Genomic DNA, 20,209 nt, shown 5'->3' on the forward strand with positions numbered 1-20,209 from the left:
CTAATAATTCATGTACTCACTAATAATACATGTACTCACTAATAAGACATGTACTTACTAATAATACATGTACTTACTAATAATACATGTACTCACTAATAATTCATGTACTCACTAATAATACATGTACTCACTAATAAGACATGTACTTACTAATAATACATGTACTCACTAATTATACATGTACTCACTAATAATACATGTACTCACTAATAATACATGTACTCACTAATAATACATGTACTCACTAATAAGACATGTACTTACTAATAATTCATTATCAATGGACCAGAGGTCATCTCGTCAGCGTCAGACAAGGCCAAACTATTTGCAAAGAACTTTGCAGCTAATTCTACCCTATGCGACGAAGGCCATCAACTCCCCATATTTCCTCCTATAACACAGACCAAGGTAGGTAACATACAAATATCCGTGCATGAGGTCGCCAAGCTAATAAAAAACCTAGATTCCAGTGAAGCAACTGGCCCTGATGGCATCCCAATTATAGTGTTAAAAAAGCTTCAACCAGAACTTGCTCCCATACTTACGAAACTATTTAAGCGCTGCCTTAAGGAGAAGTGCTTTCCGACCCCCTGGAAGACCTCATCAGTTTGCCCTGTTTTTAAGAATTCAGGTGATAAGTCATCTCCCTCTCAGTACAGACCAATAAGTCTCCTCTGTGTTATGAGTAAGTTGCTGGAATCAATATTAAATAGAGAAATAGTCAACCACCTCAGCAGGAATAACCTTCTTAGTGACACACAATATGGTTTCCGCTCTGCAAGATCTACCGCAGATGTGCTGACGGTTATATCCCACAGGATTAGTGAATCTCTTGACAAAGGCTTCCTTTCTAGGGCAATTGCTCTTGACATATCAAAGGCCTTTGACAAGGTATGGCATAAGGGTCTACTTCACAAGATTTCCAGCTACGGTATAACTGGAAATGTTTTCTCAATCATTAAATCATTTCTCTCCGATAGGCTTATAAGAGTAGTGGTAGATGGACAAAAATCGGAGGCCTGCAATATAAATGCTGGGATCCCTCAGGGGTCAATCCTGGGCCCAACTCTCTTCCTGATCTACATCAATGACCTCCCTAAACACATACTTAAATCATTCGTTGACATCTATGCTGATGACACGACCATCTACAGCAACACATTAAAGGCTGTAAATGACAAAGTTCTCTCTGATTCTCTCTCCTCTGATCTCGAGCGTGTGGTTCAGTGGGGGAAGATGTGGCTAGTTACCTTTAATGCATCCAAAACCAAACTCCTATCCTTACATCATCAACGCTCTGATCCCCAGCTGGCATCAATTGTGATGGATGGCCCTCGTGTTTTGACAAGCTTCTGGGTTTGACCTTTACTCCTGATCTGAAATGGAACACGTACATCAAGTCTGTTGCCAAGGTCGCTGGAAAGATGGTGGGATCCTTCTACCGCTCCAGAAGATATCTCACTACTGATGCAATTCTCTATCTATATAAAAGCCAAGTACGTCCAAGGATGGAATACTGTTGCCATATCTGGGCAGGAGCTGCCAGAAACAGCCTATCATGCCTTGACAGAGTACAAAATAGACTTCGTGGCTTAGTGGGGGATGCCCTTTTCTCTACCCTGCAACCCCTCTCTCACAGAAGAGATGTTGCGAGCCTATCCTTGTTTTATCGTTATTTTCATGGCAGGTGCTCGTCTGAACTCCAATCTCTGGTCCCCCCTCGCCAATCTTTCATGAAAAACACCCGTCTAGCTGAATCCACTGTGAAAAATTTCCCCCACTCTATATCTGTGCCTAAATCAAAACGCGAATTCCATGAACAAAGCTTCTTTCTTAGAACTGCACGCCTGTGGAACTCTGTTCCGTCTGCCTGCTTCCCTCCGGACTACAACTTGGATGTCTTCAAGTCTAATGTTAACAAATTCCTAATGAACCGCCCCCTTAAGTAAACACTCCATCAAATCTCCACACTAACGTAATGTACTTGCAATAACCCTTATCCCTGAGTGGCTTCCGGGCCTTGATAAGTGGTGATCACTGTGTAAAAAAACAAAAAAAAACAAACAAACTTACTAATAAGACATGTACTTACTAATAACATGTACTCACTAATAATGCATGTACCAGATCCTTTTGTTTTCTGAAAATTCACGAAGGGTAGAAGATTTTAGAATACAGAAGACACTAAAAAAAAATCCAACAATTTAGTTTCTTAGCAGAGATAAGGAGGAAAATAAGAAATACTCTACCCCCGTCCCCCGACGCGACACCCTCTGTTCCTGCACTGTCTACGCGGTGCTTCCTCTCTTCCCTTTCTCTATGACGGCCGGCCAATGCCACGGCGTCATCGCCTCATGACTCGTCTGCTCGCGGTGTCACCTCGTCGCTACCAGCACATCAGGTGTCAAGCAAAACAGCTCCTCGTCCCGGACTTCTAGACCCTCTCCGGGTGAAGGTGGGTGCCGCCCCATGTGGCGTCCATCCCTCTTCATCCATTGCTCGGTGTCTCTCTCGGTGTGGAGGGCGTTCCTCCGGCAGCGAACAGTCAGCTTGGAACTGGTGCAGACTGGGTGAATCCGACTAATTTAAACAAAGCATCGTGTGGCCGTCGACCCGTATAGGCACAATAGACAATTTGATAGAATATGAATACAGCATTACAAGATAACTTCATGTGAAAAATATAGGTTTCATTTATAGCTCATTTCAATCATGCTAGACAGAGATTGTCTCAATATAAAATGCTGGAAAAGTCTATACGCCTATAATTTTTTTCTTTTTTTGTATTGATATTCATATTAAAAACCCCTTTTTCTGTTTATTTAAAAAGAAAATACAACTTTGTTATATATGGATCGTGGAATTGCATTCATAATTTGCATATTCTTCTAAACATTCATTTTAATTCCCTATTAATTTGTTTTTGTTTTCTTCTGGGGTGATCATCTTTAGTTAACTATTACGTGTAATTATATTCATGCAGATATTCTACATGATTTATATTTGCGTAAAAAGGTTATAATAAACACACACCTCTTTCTATATATATTTATGTATGTTTATATATATTTGTTTAAAAAATTTTGCCTATCAAACTCCTTTGCCAGTTTTTGGTCTACAGACATAACATTTAATATATAGGGTACTCGAACCCATGTGAAACTTTATATTTGGGTTTTAGCCGGGAGAAATCTTGCAAAAGTGTGAAAACTAAAAAAATGGAATTTGCTAGATGAAGGTCGAACGACAGCATTATGAATATGCATGTGTAACGTCATAGCTATTGGTTCATGTTTTAATTTTTAGCCTTGCAGCAAACATGTCTTCATAGCTCAAGCATTGCCAGCAAAGGAAAAAGTAAATTGTAAGCTAAACGTTTTAGTTTCGATTCTTGGTGGTGGCGCACAAATCATTTTTTTTTTTTTTTTTTTTTTACTTTTTAAATCATTACTAAATATTGGGTCCAACCAATATAATATAATAATAAATACGAAATCTGCATTAATCAAAACTTCATATTTAAGTGAGCAATGCCGGGTGGCCTGCTAGTATATATATATAAGTTGAGAATAAATTGAACCTCTGTTAATGATTTCAGTTTTGTGTAATTGGCTAAGAATCTGGTCATGATAATTTGCAAGACCTGAAACAACATCGGCTGGTTTTTGGACCAGTCAATTAGAGAAATTAGGAGAAATCGATGCAACTAAACTTTCAGAGGAAAAGAAATACATCATTACAAATATATTTATATAATTTAGTCTGGCAAAAAAAAAAAAAATCTAGAAAAAATGATTGTCTGTAATAAATTGTTTTCTAAGGCAAAATTAGAACACATACAATAAAAATATGGAAGAAATAAAACAAAAGTGAAAAAAAAGAAACGAATTCAATCTGATTTTTATACTTCTAATGTAAAATATTTATTTTCAGACAAGAGAAATATCACAAAAATATGGAAGACATTAGACTTTCTTTTTTTTTTTATTTCAAACAGTATAAGGAATAAACACTCTATAGTTAAAAATAAAGTAATGAAGACAGAATTAGTGCTTAATTATTTGAAAAAAAAAACAAAAACTTCTGTCTGGAGCAGTGGTTCTCAACCTTTTTTTTTTTACTCATGGACCCCTTTTCCCTTCTTTTTTTATCTTGGTGGACCCCTTCATAACTATTGGTCATAAGACAATCTTCTATTTTTCACTAATATAAATTTTGAGGTTTTAATAAATCAAAGAAATATTATATAATTCAGCTTTATTTTTAAATGAAAACTAATTTAATGCAAATAAAGTATTCTACAACAACTATAATAATAATGATAATAATGATAATAATAATAATTCTGTGGACCCCCAGAAATATTCCATGGACCCCTGGGTCCATGTGGACCCCGGTTGAGAACCCCTGGTCTAGAGTGACAATTCACTGAAAATGCATTTGCACGATCAGGAGTTTACAGTGAAGCTAGGATTACACAATTGTAAGCTGCACTTCTCCCAACTTAGCATTGCTTAAATTCAGTACAAAAGAGAAGGCATGTACTTTGTAACCCTTGCCAAAATTCATACTAGCTAATATAATTTCTACTTATTGGCGTAAGGTCCGAATATATATGTTTTCAAACTGGCCCTACGTTTTAATAGATACAAAGCGCCTTCAATAAGTTTCCAGACTTTTTTGTGCAGGCATTTAAAATTGTCGTGGACTCTTGAAAATTCAATATGTTATTGCCATACGTCTTATGAGATGACTGACCAAGTTTTATGATTTGAGGTTCAAATGAACAGCTACAGCAGGACTTGGTATACACCCTACTAAAGCCTGATTGTCACAACTGGTTAATTTCAAAACTGCAATCTGGGCATGAGGACACTTTAGAAACATGATGTGCAGTGAAATTATGTTTTAAACTTGGAAAATATACCAGAGAAACGTATAGAATAATTCAGCCTACTTTTAGACCATCTTACATGAATCGAGCATCAGTTTTGAATGGCATAAGAGATTCAAGGAAGGCAGGGAGTTTGTGAGGGATAATGAAAGGTGTGGGAAGAGTAAGGAAGTCAGAACACCAGAGTTGATTGGCCAAATAAAGAATTTCATGGATAAAGACCGTCGTGTGTCTCTACAGAAACAATATAAGTGCACAGTTTGATGTCAGTGTGGGAACTGCACACACAATTATTCATGAGGAACTGAAGATGCGGAAAATTTGTGAAAAGTTTGTCCCAAGGGTGCTTCATTCTTGTCACAGACTCTTTGACCAAGATAGGCATCAAGACAGTTCCTCACCCTCCCTATAGTCAGGACCTTGCTTCCTATGACTTTTGGTTAATTCCTAAGATCAAGGAAAACTTAGAGGCTTTTGAGAAATGATGAAATGAAAGAGGCTGTGACAAGTGTCATTGAGATGCTCACACAAGGGAACTTCCATGGAGCCTTCCAGAAGTTGTTGGAACAGTACAACAAGTGCATTGCAGCCGGAGAAGATTACTTCGAAGGGGAGTAGAGTTTCATGTGTGTACTATCAATAAAAGTGCCCATATGAAAAGAGTCTTAAACTTATTGAAGGTACCTCGTATTTTTAATGTATTTTAATGGCATGAAACATGAAATCAGTCTATACCAATGTGCACATATGTATCTTTCATGCATCTGTTGTAAAACGTGTTCATTCAAGAGCAGCAAAGAGGTTCCATTGTTTTTGTGTTTCTTTTAGGATAGTTTGTTCTGATATAACATTGTACAGCCTTTCTAACAGTTTCGAATAATCTTCCATAACATTTCATGCACTGAACACTTTGTGTGCAGACTCAGTTGCAAAGGAACACAGAAAAGGAATTTGACTCGGCTTTTTTTCAGTTTTAACAAAAGGCATTTATTAACGGTACTTTTCAAACCACGTCTGTATCTTGTCTTTACAAGTCTCTTCGTTTCTTAACAAAACTCTGCTGTGTTGAACACATGCTTTTTCTCCTCCTGCATTGACACGTCTGCTTAAGTCCAGTCACCGCCACATGTCCTTTTTTTTTTTTTTTTTTTTTTTAAATCTCTGCTGCTATGTTTACAGCTCACCCTCCACACACGGTCGTTCGACCATCTTTTGTTCAAAGTTCGGATTGCATCTTGTTTTAAAAGTTCCCCTCGCAGTCATACGTGCTTCCAAGTTAAACATCGTGTTACATGATAAGGGCTGTCCCCTTTTCATGTAAGTATAAAAATAGAGATTAGATAAAATGAAAATGAAATAGCATAGGCGAAATTCGAACCTCGTAATTTAGGTTTACAAACAGATTGCGTGTGAGAATTTAAAAATGTAAAACAAACGTTTGTTTAGAATATAGATAAATATTTCAAGGAAAGAATGTGAACTATCAAGTTTGTTATGAAATTTTAAATTGAAAGAATGCAGCTTATAAGATAATGTTTTTAACATATTGGAAAAATAGGTTACTGAGTATAGGAAAAGTTTTGGACACGTATGTCCAGAACACGTGAAAGAAGGCACATGTTTTAACATGTGTATGACGTCACGGAAAATAGAAAGTTCTAGGGATAGAGAAAAACTTTAGTTAGAAGACAGTCAGTAGGAAAACTCAGAGGGAGTCAGTCGTCTAGGAAGCGAGACGTCACGTTGAAACTAAAATGTGAAACTTGAATTCTTGGTGATGGAAATGCGGCCGGTCGTGACGAAATAAACCATCATGTGTTTTGTAAAGCTCGTCTTGTCTTATGATTCTTACAAAAAGGTAAAGTGAAATTGTATTATATATTTGTGTTATAAAATGTCTTTTCATACACATCTCGACTTCTCATATCCACAATGAGAATCTACATCATCATGTCTACACAATGTCTGAACAGTGAACACTATCTCCTTCACCCCAAGAGCTTTCTTCTTCTTCCATTCAACACAATTAAGGAATGAACATTTAATATATAGGAATCGTTATAAATGAACAATCTCTATCTCTCTCCAAGTCTCTTACAACAACATACAACAAACATCTACCTCTCTCTGAGTCTTTCAACATCCCTCTCTGTAATAAGACAAGAACTCTCACTAAGATACAGCATCACTTATAATAAGACTCTTCTAAGATTGCGCGTATAATAAGACTCTCTCAATGAAACCCCTATATGTAACAATCGCCGCCCACGTGGCTCCTTTTTTTTCTCTGCTTTCTTTTTTGTTTATAGTGCATTTTATCAGAAAGGTTGATACAAATGTAAAAAAAAAAAAAAATCTTGCTAATAATATTAGCCAATCAGATTATTACACCTGATACAAACTCAATAAACTCTAATAAGCAACTTTTAAAAGATAATTCTTCTGATGGTCAACTAGTGCACTTTCACTGAAGAAAAAACGTGCTTCATACCTAAAGGGACATTTAAAACTGTCGCTGACTCTTAAAATAAAAAGATCGAATGAATGAAATACAGATGCCACGTAAGAAAGAAGGACGATACAGAGACATTGATTCTTATGGAAAATGTAACATTATTGCCTTGCCTTTCTATGCCAAAGCAATCAGCAAAATGTGTATAAAAATTGACCAAACAATCGCTTACTTTTATTTCAGGGAGTGTAATCCGTGTTTCTGGGTTTTTATCCAACATCCGAAGAATTAAGCTTTTCAAGTCATTATCTACCTCTGGTCTGTAAATAAAATTTTTAAACATAACATTTTGGAAACATTCATTTCATGCAAAATAATATTTTTTCTTCGTTTACAGGATGGAACGATTAATTTGTTGCCATAGACAAAACAACACTACGGCTTTATTTTAAAACTTTTATTGAAAAAAATCAATTCAGATAACTTGATTATGTAGTAAAGCTGACATCTATTCGATGTAGCCGCCTTCAGCCTCAATCACTACTTCGATACGGGTCCGGAACTGGGCGCATGCCTTTTCAGGCAAGAACTTGGCAAACTCAGTGGATGGCAACGATCAAGCTGGTTTTGGTGTCGTGGGAGGTCATGTTGGTGATGTTCTTCACGTATGACCAAACGAAGTAATCCAGTGGGTTCGCGTTGGGGGAGGGGGGCCAGTGAGAGAAGGATACAAAGTCGTAGCATTCCTTCTGTAGCCAACCCTGGGTCTCTTCGGACTTTTCGGCCAACCCTGAGTCATGCTGCAACACTAGGATCTGCCAGCGGCCACCTGATTGCACCAGGAGATCACCACACTCTTCAGCACATCCAGATAGACTTTGGTGTTGACTTTCAAGCCAACTTCGAAGATGTGATGTGGCGTGATGTGGCCCTCGTTTGAAACTACACCAAAGAGCATAAACGTGGCTGGAAACTTTGTTTTTATCACCCCGTGCACATAATTGTTATTCGTGGCAATCCAGCGATGCATCTTGAGGGTGCTGGCAATGGTCCTGTTGTCATGACTTGGATCGATCGGTAGAGAGCACAAGTTGTACAGAAAACCGGCTTTCATTAAACGGAAATGGAATCATATTGTCTTTACTATGGCGACAATTTTATCGTTCCTCCCTGTATTTAAACAAAAATGAATACATTGTAGAAGATACTTTTCTTTTCTGCTTCCTTCATAATCACTTTATGTTCAAATAAAACTTACACAGCCAACGTTTTGATCTTGGATAAAGAACGATAATTTTGTGGACTCTTAAATGATCCAAAATTTACCCAAATTTAAATTTGCTTAATGGATTAAATTTTATAAAAATCAGAGGGAAAAATACTTCTTTTATAAGAAAAATAAATCTAAATATGACATCCTTAAAAGAATATGCAAATGTAACAAATATCCTACAGAATTGTAAATTTCTAGATCTGTGGTGTGGTACAGAGGTTATCATTTAAATAAAAAGTGTATCATATGGTTTTTGTGCATATGTATCAGTGCAGAACACCAAGGAAACATTATATATATATATATATATATATATGTTGAATATGAAAACTAGTGGCTACACATATGCAAATATGTTTCAGTGACCACCCTGCTAGGGAAAATTACATCATCAGGCCAAGGGTGGTCACTGAAACATATTTGCATATGTGTAGCCACTAGTTTTCATATTCAACATATTCATATTGCTCCGTCTAAACATTGAGCACTCTTTGATAGACACATTGTGTTTATTTTTTTGTTCAAATAACTAAACAATACTACCAATTATATATACACGTCACAATCATGTTGACACACCGGTTCTCGCTAGATCACTGAAGTTAAGCAACGTTGAGCCTGCCAGTACCATAGGGGTGACCATTTGGGAAGGTTGGGCGCTGTATGTACCTTCTGGGAAGGTTGGATGTGGGGCCAGCACCCTCACCCTGTAAAAAGAACTCCTCGCTACAAAAATATCTACAAAAGTTGTAGATGACCTATGCCCCACCAGGGGCACAAGGGCTATGGGATGGATATATATATATATATATGTTAAAAAAAAAAATAATAATTTATTGTTATTATTATTTTTAAAGCAGTTATCTACAGAATGCATGTTTCGAGGCTCTACCTCTTCTCAGCATAGCTGGACTGTCTCTCTAGAAATCGAACCCAGACGATATGTTTTATAGTCCGGTGCATTATCCGTTATGCTACGAAGTTATAGATAATGTTACTGTTATTGTTCATAAACCTATGTAGATTTCTTGGTGATTTTTTTTTAAAGCGCTAATACGGTTAAATAGCGTCTTCACCTTGAAGATATTTTTACATAGAAAATCGCCCATATTTTATATGGATGTAAATATTTTTATTTATTTATTATTTTTGAAACAGCTATCTACGGATATCCATATTTCGAGGCCTTACTTCCTCTCAGTGTAGCTTGACTCTCTCTCTAGGAATCGAACCCTAAACCATATGCATATACATGACATCAAAACATGCATTACCGTAGATAACTGTTTTAAAAATAATAAAAAATGAATAAAAATATTTTTTGTTTGCATCCAAATAAAATACCGGCAATTTTCTTTAAAAAAAAAAAAAAATTATGTTTTCAGGAGACAATTTGTCACTATCCAGTTCCTTGGGGAGTTGGTCCCCATGTCCCCTTCACTCCTCACATTAAAAATCGGCCTTGTGTCTAATTTGCTCGGTGGAGGAGCAAATAAATACCCTTTTCTTGACCTTTTGGCCAAGATCAAAGTGTAGTATCTGTTCTTATTTCATGCTGTACTTATGTTTGTAACTTTACCTTGGCCACATAGCTAATATAACGTTTTAAATTCCCTAAATCAAATAATATTTGTGACATAAAGTGGGGGATCACTTTTCTTTATTAATTTAATGTAAAATGATCACCGGCAATTTTCTTAAAAAAAAAAATTGTTTTCAGGAGCCAATTTGAAGACGATACAAATGCTACAAAGACAAAATCAGTTAGTAGAGATTTCACAACTACAAATTGGCATTTTTATACGTTTGGTACTACCAGCTGTACTCACTCATCTATCAATTTATTTTGTGAGCCCTTATCACAGTTTTTGAAGCTCCATAAAAAGGTTTCATCATCACTGCTCCGTAATTGGCTAACCCTGATCTCAAAGAAGATTAAGAATAAAACTTCTTCACTTCCTATCTTTGATCAGTTGACACTGATCACATGACTTATTTTTTCCCTCATTGATTTGGATATCCGAACCGAAAAATTGTCATTTATATTAGTTTTTTTTTTTTTTTTTTTTTACAAGTTTACTAAGATGTGAGAATACACATATTCCAGAAAGATAGATATTTACCCGTCTATTCGACACTCTTTCTACATACCTATTCTCTATTCGAACATAAATGCATTGCCCTTCTTTCATTTTCTCAACAATGTATAATCCCACTTAAATAAAACACGTATGCCCCCCCCGCCCGTAAATATATACACCCGTTATATGTACTCGAATATATAAGAGACCCGTTTTAGTGGCTATATAACACGTCTCATTTGTCAAAAATGTATAATCCCAAATAAATAAAACACTATGGCCCCTGTAAATATATACATCCGTTATATATACTCGAATATATAAGAGACCCGTTTTAGTGGCTATATAACACGTCTCATTTGTCAAAAATGTATAATCCCAAATAAATAAAACACTATGGCTCCTGTAAATATATACATCCGTTATATATACTCGAATATATAAGAGACACGTTTTGGTGGCTATATAATAAATCTCTCATTTTCTCAACAATGTATAATCCTAATTAAATAAAACACGTATAGCCCCCGTAAATATATACATCCGTTATATATACTCGAATATATAAGAGACAGGATTTGATGGCTATGTAACACCTCTTTAATTTCTCAACAATGTATAAACCCAATTAAATTAACAAATGCTCCCCTTAAAATCTTCATGCAGATGTATATCACCTCTTTTCACTCACATAAATAAATATTTTGCCAGCACAGACTCCAAAAATAACTTAATTATTTTCTGCAAATCTAATGCAACAGACATCCTATAAATTCCAGCTCCTGGCAAAACAAACCGAACCGAGTGATTATAAATATTTTTTTCTCTTTCTGGAGATGAGGTTTACCTAGAAAATTCAAAGAACATAACACCACCGATACCATTCTGGTTCGACATATTACGTTTGCAAATTAATAATTGAAAATTATTGAAATCTTTCAATATTGTCATTTATTCTGTTTATATTGCCTTGTCTCGAGTACAAGACTTGGATACTAGAATGTTAACTCCAGCAGTTGTCAGACAAGCCTGCAATGAACCACAGTCCTACATTGTTGAAACTACAGCAGGACAGATTCTTTGCAGAAACCACATTCATCTCAAGAAAGATGTCAGCATTGCTGATAATATATAAAACATCTCCACATCATACTGTATCTCCGCAACCAATAATCCAAACACGCATCCCACTGAAACACACCAGCATCAAGACTCCATCCGAAGTAGCCCACAAAGCTTCAAACAGAAATCAGTCCAGTGACAACACATCAACTGAAACAACTACTAGGTCGGGTCGTGTCATAAGACCTCCCTCAAACTGTGATCTATAGGAATGTTATATATGGTAACTTTCATTTGTGAATTCTACACGAACAATTCTTCTAGTGAAAGAAGGATACCATGACACGAGTTACCGTTTCTTGGATACGAGTTACTTGCCCTTGAATAAAATCGTTTCTTTTGATTTTTGGTTGGTTGGGTGGTTGTTTTTGTTTTACGGCATATCAACCATTTTCAGGTTATTTAATGCCGAATGTAGTTATTTTGAGGAACGATTTTTAATGGAGTATATATTTTTTTTAAAGTCAGATTCTATTTAACCCATAGTTGGGACTCTAACAGGTACTACCACTCCGGGTCAGAGTGGACCTGGGAGCAATGGCAATTAAAGAGTGGCTCCACACTCCCTAAGGCCCGCAAGGTGGGGTCTCACCATCGGATATAGTTTTAGGTCATATCCAGGACCGTTTGATTTTTGGATGCGACTCTTGTAAGTTAAACACGCCTTTGTATATTCATATTATTTGGATTCATTGGACTATTGTTTTCATCTTGAGTGTGATTTTCACAACTTTTCGATCAATGTAACCTCCGACCTTCTTCCAATAATACGAATAACTAATCCTCATCTGAAAAATTTAGAAACGTCATGCCTTTGTGTTGTCTATTACTTTACTAACCCAAACTTTAGCATTACCTTGTCTTGTATGGAATAGGTTTTTTTTTTTTTTTGTTTTTGTTTTTACTAAACTTCATTGTTATAACCTCCAAACAAAACTATTACAAAATATTTTGTTATCGTCAAACATATTTAATCGTTCCTTTAAGCAGAAAAAAGATTATTTCATTGTTAGTGTCTTTGTTTCCGCAAACCTCTGAATAATACACTGTTTGCATTTAATTAAATGACAAGATGGCTATGGTTTCACCGTATATATCGTGGACATATAAACGACTATCCTGTGTATAAACAGATCAAATAAACTAAAATCTTCTACCCGTATAAGAGCCAAGTACGTCCTAAAATGGAATACTATTGCCACATCTGGGTGGGACCTGCACGAACAACCCTGACAGAGTTCAACATCGGCTTCAAAATCTGATAGGTGATGCCCTTTTCTCTTCCCTGCAACGTTTTTCCCACAGAAAAGACGTTGTGAGCCTGTCTCTTCTCTGTCGTTATTTTCATGGCAAGTGCTCGTCTGAGCTCCAATCTATGATTCCTCCTTGCTAAACTTTGACAAAAGTACTCGTCTAGTTAAAACCACTACCAATAATTTCCCCACTCTTTATCTGCGCTTAAACTTAAACGTGGCTTCCATTAAGAAAGCTTTTTTTCTTAGAACTTCCCGCCTGTGAAACTCTGTTCTGTTGGCCTGCTTTCCAGCTCACTACAATATGGTCATCTTTAAGTCCAACGTAAACAGGTTCTAATTGAGCCGGCCTCTTTAGTAATGACTACCATACACTCATTGACCCTTATCCTCGAGTGGCCTCTGAACCTTGATAAGTGGGGACTTATTTGTAAAAAAAAAAGAACAAGAAAAAGTAGATTGCAAACACATGTTTCATGTTAGTATAGATAAAACTTATAACTTACTCATCAGGAAAAACAACTGGGTCCCTGAGGATTTTTTTGTGCAACAGTAAAATATATTCATCATGGAAAGGACACTAAAAAATAATTAAAATTAAATTAAATTACAAAAAAATTTAACATTGATGTTGACTAAGATTTATTTGAAATGTCATAATTTAAAATAAGGTTAAAATTTAATATCGAATCAGTCAAATTTTTCTTTCAAAATTAAAATAATTTGTCATACATGCATATCTATAGATTTTTATATTCTGTTTGCAACATGAACTAAAACATAACAGCAACTAATAATCGTCCAAGCAATGATTCATATGTTGGCAATCTGGACAAGAAGTCAGAATCCCAGCCATTAATGGAAGAATTGAAAGCATTGAATAAACAAATAAATTCTAATAAAATAATTTTCTTTTTGAACGTGTTCTAAAAACAGTTCTATTTGTTTATTCAACGTTTTTAAATTCTTAAGAATGCTTACAAGAGTTTCAAGATCAATTTCTATTCTTTTAAGCAAACGAATGAAGAGTTCGTTTACACCTCAACAACAACAACAACAACAACAGCAGCAGCTGCTGCATGCCTTGGACTTAACAACACAAGGATTGTAGTTGCAAGGACAAACAAACAAACAAACAAACAAACAAAAAAACAAGCAATAGAACTCTTTCATTCTCTGAAGATGGACATGCTATGGTCCGAAATATATCACAAATATTAGGTTGGTGCAAAAATAATGTCGTTTTTTATGTGCAACTTCAAAAGATCATATCTCCTTTCATAATAAACTTTATTAATCGAAATAAAAACCATTAGAATCGACACATTTTTTGCTAACGAGAAACAAATTTATTTATCCCATTAGCATAGAAATCCGGAGTTCTGGAAGCGATGAAGTCATTGAAGGCCGATTTGGCATCATCTCAACTTTTGAAGTATTTTTCGCGCGGGAAGTTATCGAGATGCTTGAAAAAGTGATAATCAAAGGTCCGGTGAATATGGTAGATGAGTCAGAGTGTTGTAGCCCAATTCGTTCAGCTTCTACAGGGTCAATTGGGCAACATGCGAGCGATCGTTGTCATAAAGGAGACTTGGTCCCTTCATATTGACCAATCTCGGACATATACGTTGGAGCTTCAGGTGCATTTTGTCAATTTGTTGGCAGTACTTCTCCGCAGTAATCGTTTCGCCCAGATTCAAGAAACTGTGATGGATAAGACCAGCCGCAGACCACCAAACAGTCACCATAACCTTTTTTTGGTGCAATTTTGGCTCTGGGGAAGCTTCTCCAGCATCCAACCATTGTGCCGAATGTCGCTGGTTGTCATAGAGGATCCAATTTTTATCACACATCACAATCCGTGCAAGAAATGGGTCATTTTTGTTGTGCAGAAGGAGCGTAGAATGATGATTTTTTTTTTGATTATTGTTCAATTCATGCAGCATGCATTTATCCAACTTTTTTGACTTCCCTATTTAAATGGCGAATGACTGTTGAGTGGTCGACCTCGAGTTCAACAGCAACATCTCGTGTGGCTTTGCGAGGATCGGCTTCAATTAAGGCTTTCAAATGTTTGTTATCAACCGCAGTCAGCCAGCCACGACCATCTTCATCTTCAAGGCTCTTGTAACCATTACAAAATTTATTGAATCACTGTTGTGCCACATGTTTGTTACCGGTTTCTGGGCCAAACGCATCATTAATATAATGAGCTGTCTAAGCAGCTTTTTGGCCTAATTTAAACTGGAACAAGAAAATCGTGCGGATTCGAATTTTGTCCATGCTGTCGAAAAGTCTGCAAAAAAATAAATGAAGAAATTAAGAACAGTAATGAATAACACGGTTCGATAGAGCAAAAAACACGCTTCAAACTGTTATATAACATGGCTATATATATCAATGAATTAATTCAGAAATCTAATATATAAAAAGTAAAATGGGCGTGAGTGTTTGTGTATGTCCATGAAGGCTTTTGACTGGGGGTTCTCACGTTGGTTAGATTCCGGGAGAAGTTTTCTTATAGTTCCTAAATCGTAATATCTCAGATTCGCAAACGGACATCGTCTCTATCTTTTTTTTTTTTTTTTTTTTTAATTGAGTTTAAAAAATTCCTTCGTTTCGAATGTTTGTTTGTCTTTTTCATATAAATAAAGCAAAACTAATCAAACGCAAGAGTCATTCGCTTGTGTAGTATCTGTTCTGTAATTGGTCTTTAGTCAATGTAGGAGAAACTCTTCATATTGAGAAAATTACTATTTATTTGGATACTGCCAGAGTGCCTCCTTTTTGGGGGAGCTGGTTTTCCCCCACATTATAAACGACCTTGTGTCTAATTTGCTTTCGTGGGGAAGCAAATAAATACCACGACAGAAAGCGGAAAGCTTAACTGGCCCTCTGCCAGCCAACTCATTGACTTCACGATTCGCTATGGCATAATGGTTAGTAAGGAAGACTAATTACCCTACGTTTTCGAGTTTGATTCCACCTAGCTCGCTTTCTTTTTAGAAATTTTTTTTTTTATATTTTGTCTCCGTGCCAATATCCTGCAACAGCGCAAAAGTTAATTTCCTTCACGGTACGGATTCGAGCCTGCCTGCCTGCCTGCCTACTACCACTTTTTCTTTTTTTTTCTTAAATAAACCCGGGCAACGCCGGGAACCCCCGCTAGTCATATATAAAAGTAACATATGTGAGAAAACGATATTGTTTTTGCACCAATATTTCAACTATAAAAATAAGAAGAAAAAAAAGAAATTGAATCGTATTTTTCTTCCTTCTTTTAATAAAAATATTTTGCATTTTAAACGTGTTTTAAAAACAGTTTTATCTATGTGCGTGTATATATATATATATATATGTATGTATGTATGTATATTTTGTATATTTTATCAGCAAGTCATTATTCAAGCACGTCTGTATGGCTGGACAACAACTTTTCGGCGCCATTTTGTACAACACACCGACTGAAATAAAAAAAAAAAGACCGCTCGGCAAACCGAAAAGATATCCAGAAAAATCGGAAACAAGAATAACTCTGTCGTGTTCAATATATATATATATATATATATATATATATATATATATATATATATATTGAACACGACGGTGTGCTTTGGGGTAAGGGTGTCACATCTGCAGCCGTTAACATATCATTCAGACGTTTTTCTTATATGAATGAAATGGGTTTATTTGATTTGTTTTTTTTTCTATGAAATTAGCTTGCAAAGCATAAAAAGGTTTTCATTTTTTTTACACATTAACCATCTATTTATTAATACATTTTGGATTGTATTTTTCTTTTAAATAAAAGATGCTATAATAATCATAGTTTGCGTCACCCATCCCCCTTCAGTATGCTGGATGTCTTTTTTTTGTATTACTGTTTTTTTTTTTTTCAATTCGGTTGATTATTCCAAACCATTTTTCTTGAAGTATAATACATATATATATATATATATATATATATATATATATATATATATATATATATATATATATATATATATATATATACATAAGTTCAAATATATGTTTCGTTTACATATGGATGTAAGTACTCAGAAAATTTATTGTTTATTCATATAGATATAATACTTATAAAACAGGATCAGCGAATGTTTCACATTTCCATATTTTATTGTTATCAAAATCCGTGAAATCGCCCATTTTTCAATCGAATCGATTGATTGCCTGTTCTATATAGTTGGGAATCCACCGCAGTGCACTGGCAGGAAGATTCACGTGCCTCTCGCTATGACTTAGTTCACACAATACATTGCATTGTAGGGAGTCTACTGCTGAGTTTATAAAATTATTTTATATAATGGCTTGAATATTTAAAATGCAAAAGTCAAGTATCATGGTTCAATTGCCCTCTAACCAAAAACATTAATTTCGAACGCGCCTCTCTCAGATCAAAGAAACTACTGTTGATTTTATATGCCGGGCCTTTCTGCTTGTGTGGTAGTAAAACTTTTGAAATGCACTTGTGATGTACGGCTGTATAAGGCGTTAACTTTGGTCAAAATCGCCTGCTCCTTCTTTCATCTGATTTTTTCGATTATTGATAGTTATCAAACACATTCTGATACAAAACCTATCTTAGAACACAGCCAGACACATAAAGTACATTTGTGTAAAATTTCACAAAAAATCAGCCTAGCCGTTTAAGAGTCCACAGGGAACGAACTCACACACATATACACAATGTTTAATTTATATAATAGATATGTTACAAGAACAAGTCGCCTGTTCTTGTAAGTGAGTAAATATGAGATAGGATAGCCGAGGATTCGAACTTGTGAAGCTAGATTTAGAATTGAGAATTCTGATCATAAGTTAAAATAAATACAGAATGTTATTGAAAATGGAATGCAGAATTACCATTGTTTAGTTCACATAAAATAGTTAGATATCTGTTTATTGAAAAAGAGATTGTAATGATGTAATTTTGTGTCTGTTAAAGAAATGAAATTAAAATAAGGAATTTAAACAATGGAAAATGTTATTTGTAAAGTGGGTTAATCAAAAATTAGGTTAGAGAAACCGGGTTGAAACATGTGAGTAACAATGCATCCTTAAACACGGAGGCATGTCAGGCCACGTGTCTGATATGCACGTGTTGGTCATGCAATGACGTCATGAGTTTTCAATATAGTTGGAGCTTGGCAAAGGGTAAGTCAGTCAGTTAGTCAAGGGAGAAAAGAGAAGTCAGTGAGTCAGAGACAGAGCTGACATGGAACCTTGGAAGCGAAGGGGAGAAGAAAGAATCATGTAGAGACTTGAATTCCTTGATGCAAAGCCATTGACTGGTCAAAATGGAATAAACAAACAACTTCATCTTTTTGTATCTGCGTCTTCGTGTTATCTTATTCAACAGAAAGGTATTGTGAATTTATATTATAAGAACTTTGTGAAAATCATCATCTCAAAAATAGGTAAAGAAATATATGCGTCAATGTTATAGAAACACTCCCATTCACAGAACTGTCAACAGTATAAATCTCAATATTACTATGACTCTCTCGGTCTATCTATCTATATATCATAAATCTCCTCTCATTGTGTATTACATGCCGTCGGCTCTCCTGTATTAACATGTACCCTGTCTCTTTATATTCACAGAACTGTCTCTCTCTTTATATATACGCGACACAACATGAACACTCTAAGAAACTCTCTCTAACAATAACAACAATATATAATACATACTCCATCTCTTTAATAAAGACAGCATGCAAAAGATAGATAGATTATATGTTTTTACTAAGCTTAACGCTATCTAAAATTTACAATTTCAACAAAAAGTAAGTACCTGCAACAATTGTTGAATGACAATGACTTCATAGTAAGATGCCCCATGGCAAAGTTTTATTTAGAAAAAAAAAACAAAAAAAAACTAACTAATTAAATAAATAAAAAGACAGAAAAATCGTTTATTTTTACATACCTGTCCATACATAAAACAGTAGAGAGTGACTCCCATAGCCCAGATATCTAAAGCCTGAAGGGAAAGGATAAAAATAAAAATGAAAAAATAACAAATAATATTTCAAAGAACAACATTGGGAATGTTACGCAAAACATATAAATAAATAAATATATATATATATGCAGATCTTGATAGCATTGTCCGACAGTAAGAAGTAACTATGGGACCACTAGATTTTAAGGACAAGACGAACACCGTCTGTATTTTAATGCGTTAGCAACGACAGAGAAGAACAAATGCAACACTCTGTAAAGAAATAAAATGGCGATATAATTGTTACTCGGCCTGTTAACTAGAATATATATTCCATAATTCATGAGGATGCGTTCATTAAGTTAAGAGTAAATTATTACAGGTAAAAATACTTTGTAAAACGACAAAAACATGTCTCTTTAGATATATATATATATATATATATATATATATATATATATATATATATATATATATATATATATATATATATATATATATCTTAAAGCATACATGAATAAGTGCACAGTATGTATTGGTGTACGGCTTGGATTAGTTAGGCATAGCTCCTTTCTATTGTCAGTTATTTCTGCAGCAGAAGAACCATTTTTGTTTTTACTTTTCAAATAGGCAGAATTTTGAATAAAACTGACTTATAATAATTTTAATAGATAAAATCAATCCAAATTTGAGTCAATATGACATTAAATAGTGATAAAATTACAGAGAGAAAGAGAGAGAGAGAGAGAGAGAGAGAGAGAGAGAGAGGACAATAGAAAGATAGTAGGCCCTAAAAACGATTAATAGAAAGGCAAATCAAGAAATAATGCAAAACTAATAGATAGAAAAGAAGATAAATAGATAGATATATAGATAGATAGATAGATAGATAAAAAATCGATAGATACAAAGAAAGATAGACAGATAGAAAGATAGATGGATAGAAATATAGATAGGAAAATGGATAGGTAGATAGATAGGAAGAGAATAAAACGATGTACTGAAAAAGAACTGTCCTCTACTCTCTCTTCCTTTTTTCTAAAAAAATGGAGAAAAATGATTTAACATTATTTCAAATATTAATCATATCATCCTTAAAGAAAGTACAATAGTTATGTACCTGATGTCCTGAACAAATTGCTGTAAAATCTGAATATCGTTTGTCC

At 35.0% G+C, this 20,209-nt stretch overlaps 1 protein-coding gene and 1 pseudogene across 6 annotated transcripts in view; one reads left to right on the forward strand and one right to left on the reverse strand.

Moving 5' to 3' along the window:
- The window catches only part of LOC145277521 (calcium/calmodulin-dependent protein kinase kinase 1-like), a 659,720-nt gene that overhangs the window by 75,409 nt on the left and 564,102 nt on the right, over positions 1-20,209 (reverse strand). For all 6 annotated transcript variants that reach the window (XM_080129008.1, XM_080128980.1, XM_080128989.1 and 3 more), the window contains exons 11-13: positions 19,029-19,082; positions 13,585-13,658; positions 7,582-7,669 (exon numbers count right to left, since the gene is read on the reverse strand). In XM_080129008.1, coding sequence (XP_079985134.1) covers positions 7,582-7,669; positions 13,585-13,658; positions 19,029-19,082 — 216 coding nt within the window. The remainder of the gene's footprint in view (positions 1-7,581; positions 7,670-13,584; positions 13,659-19,028; positions 19,083-20,209) is intronic.
- LOC145284818 (U2 spliceosomal RNA) lies at positions 10,121-10,281 on the forward strand (annotated as a pseudogene).

Source organism: Euprymna scolopes, chromosome 1, assembly GCF_053919585.1.
Source record: "Euprymna scolopes isolate OS-2025 chromosome 1, ASM5391958v1, whole genome shotgun sequence".
NCBI lineage: Eukaryota > Metazoa > Mollusca > Cephalopoda > Sepiida > Sepiolidae > Euprymna > Euprymna scolopes.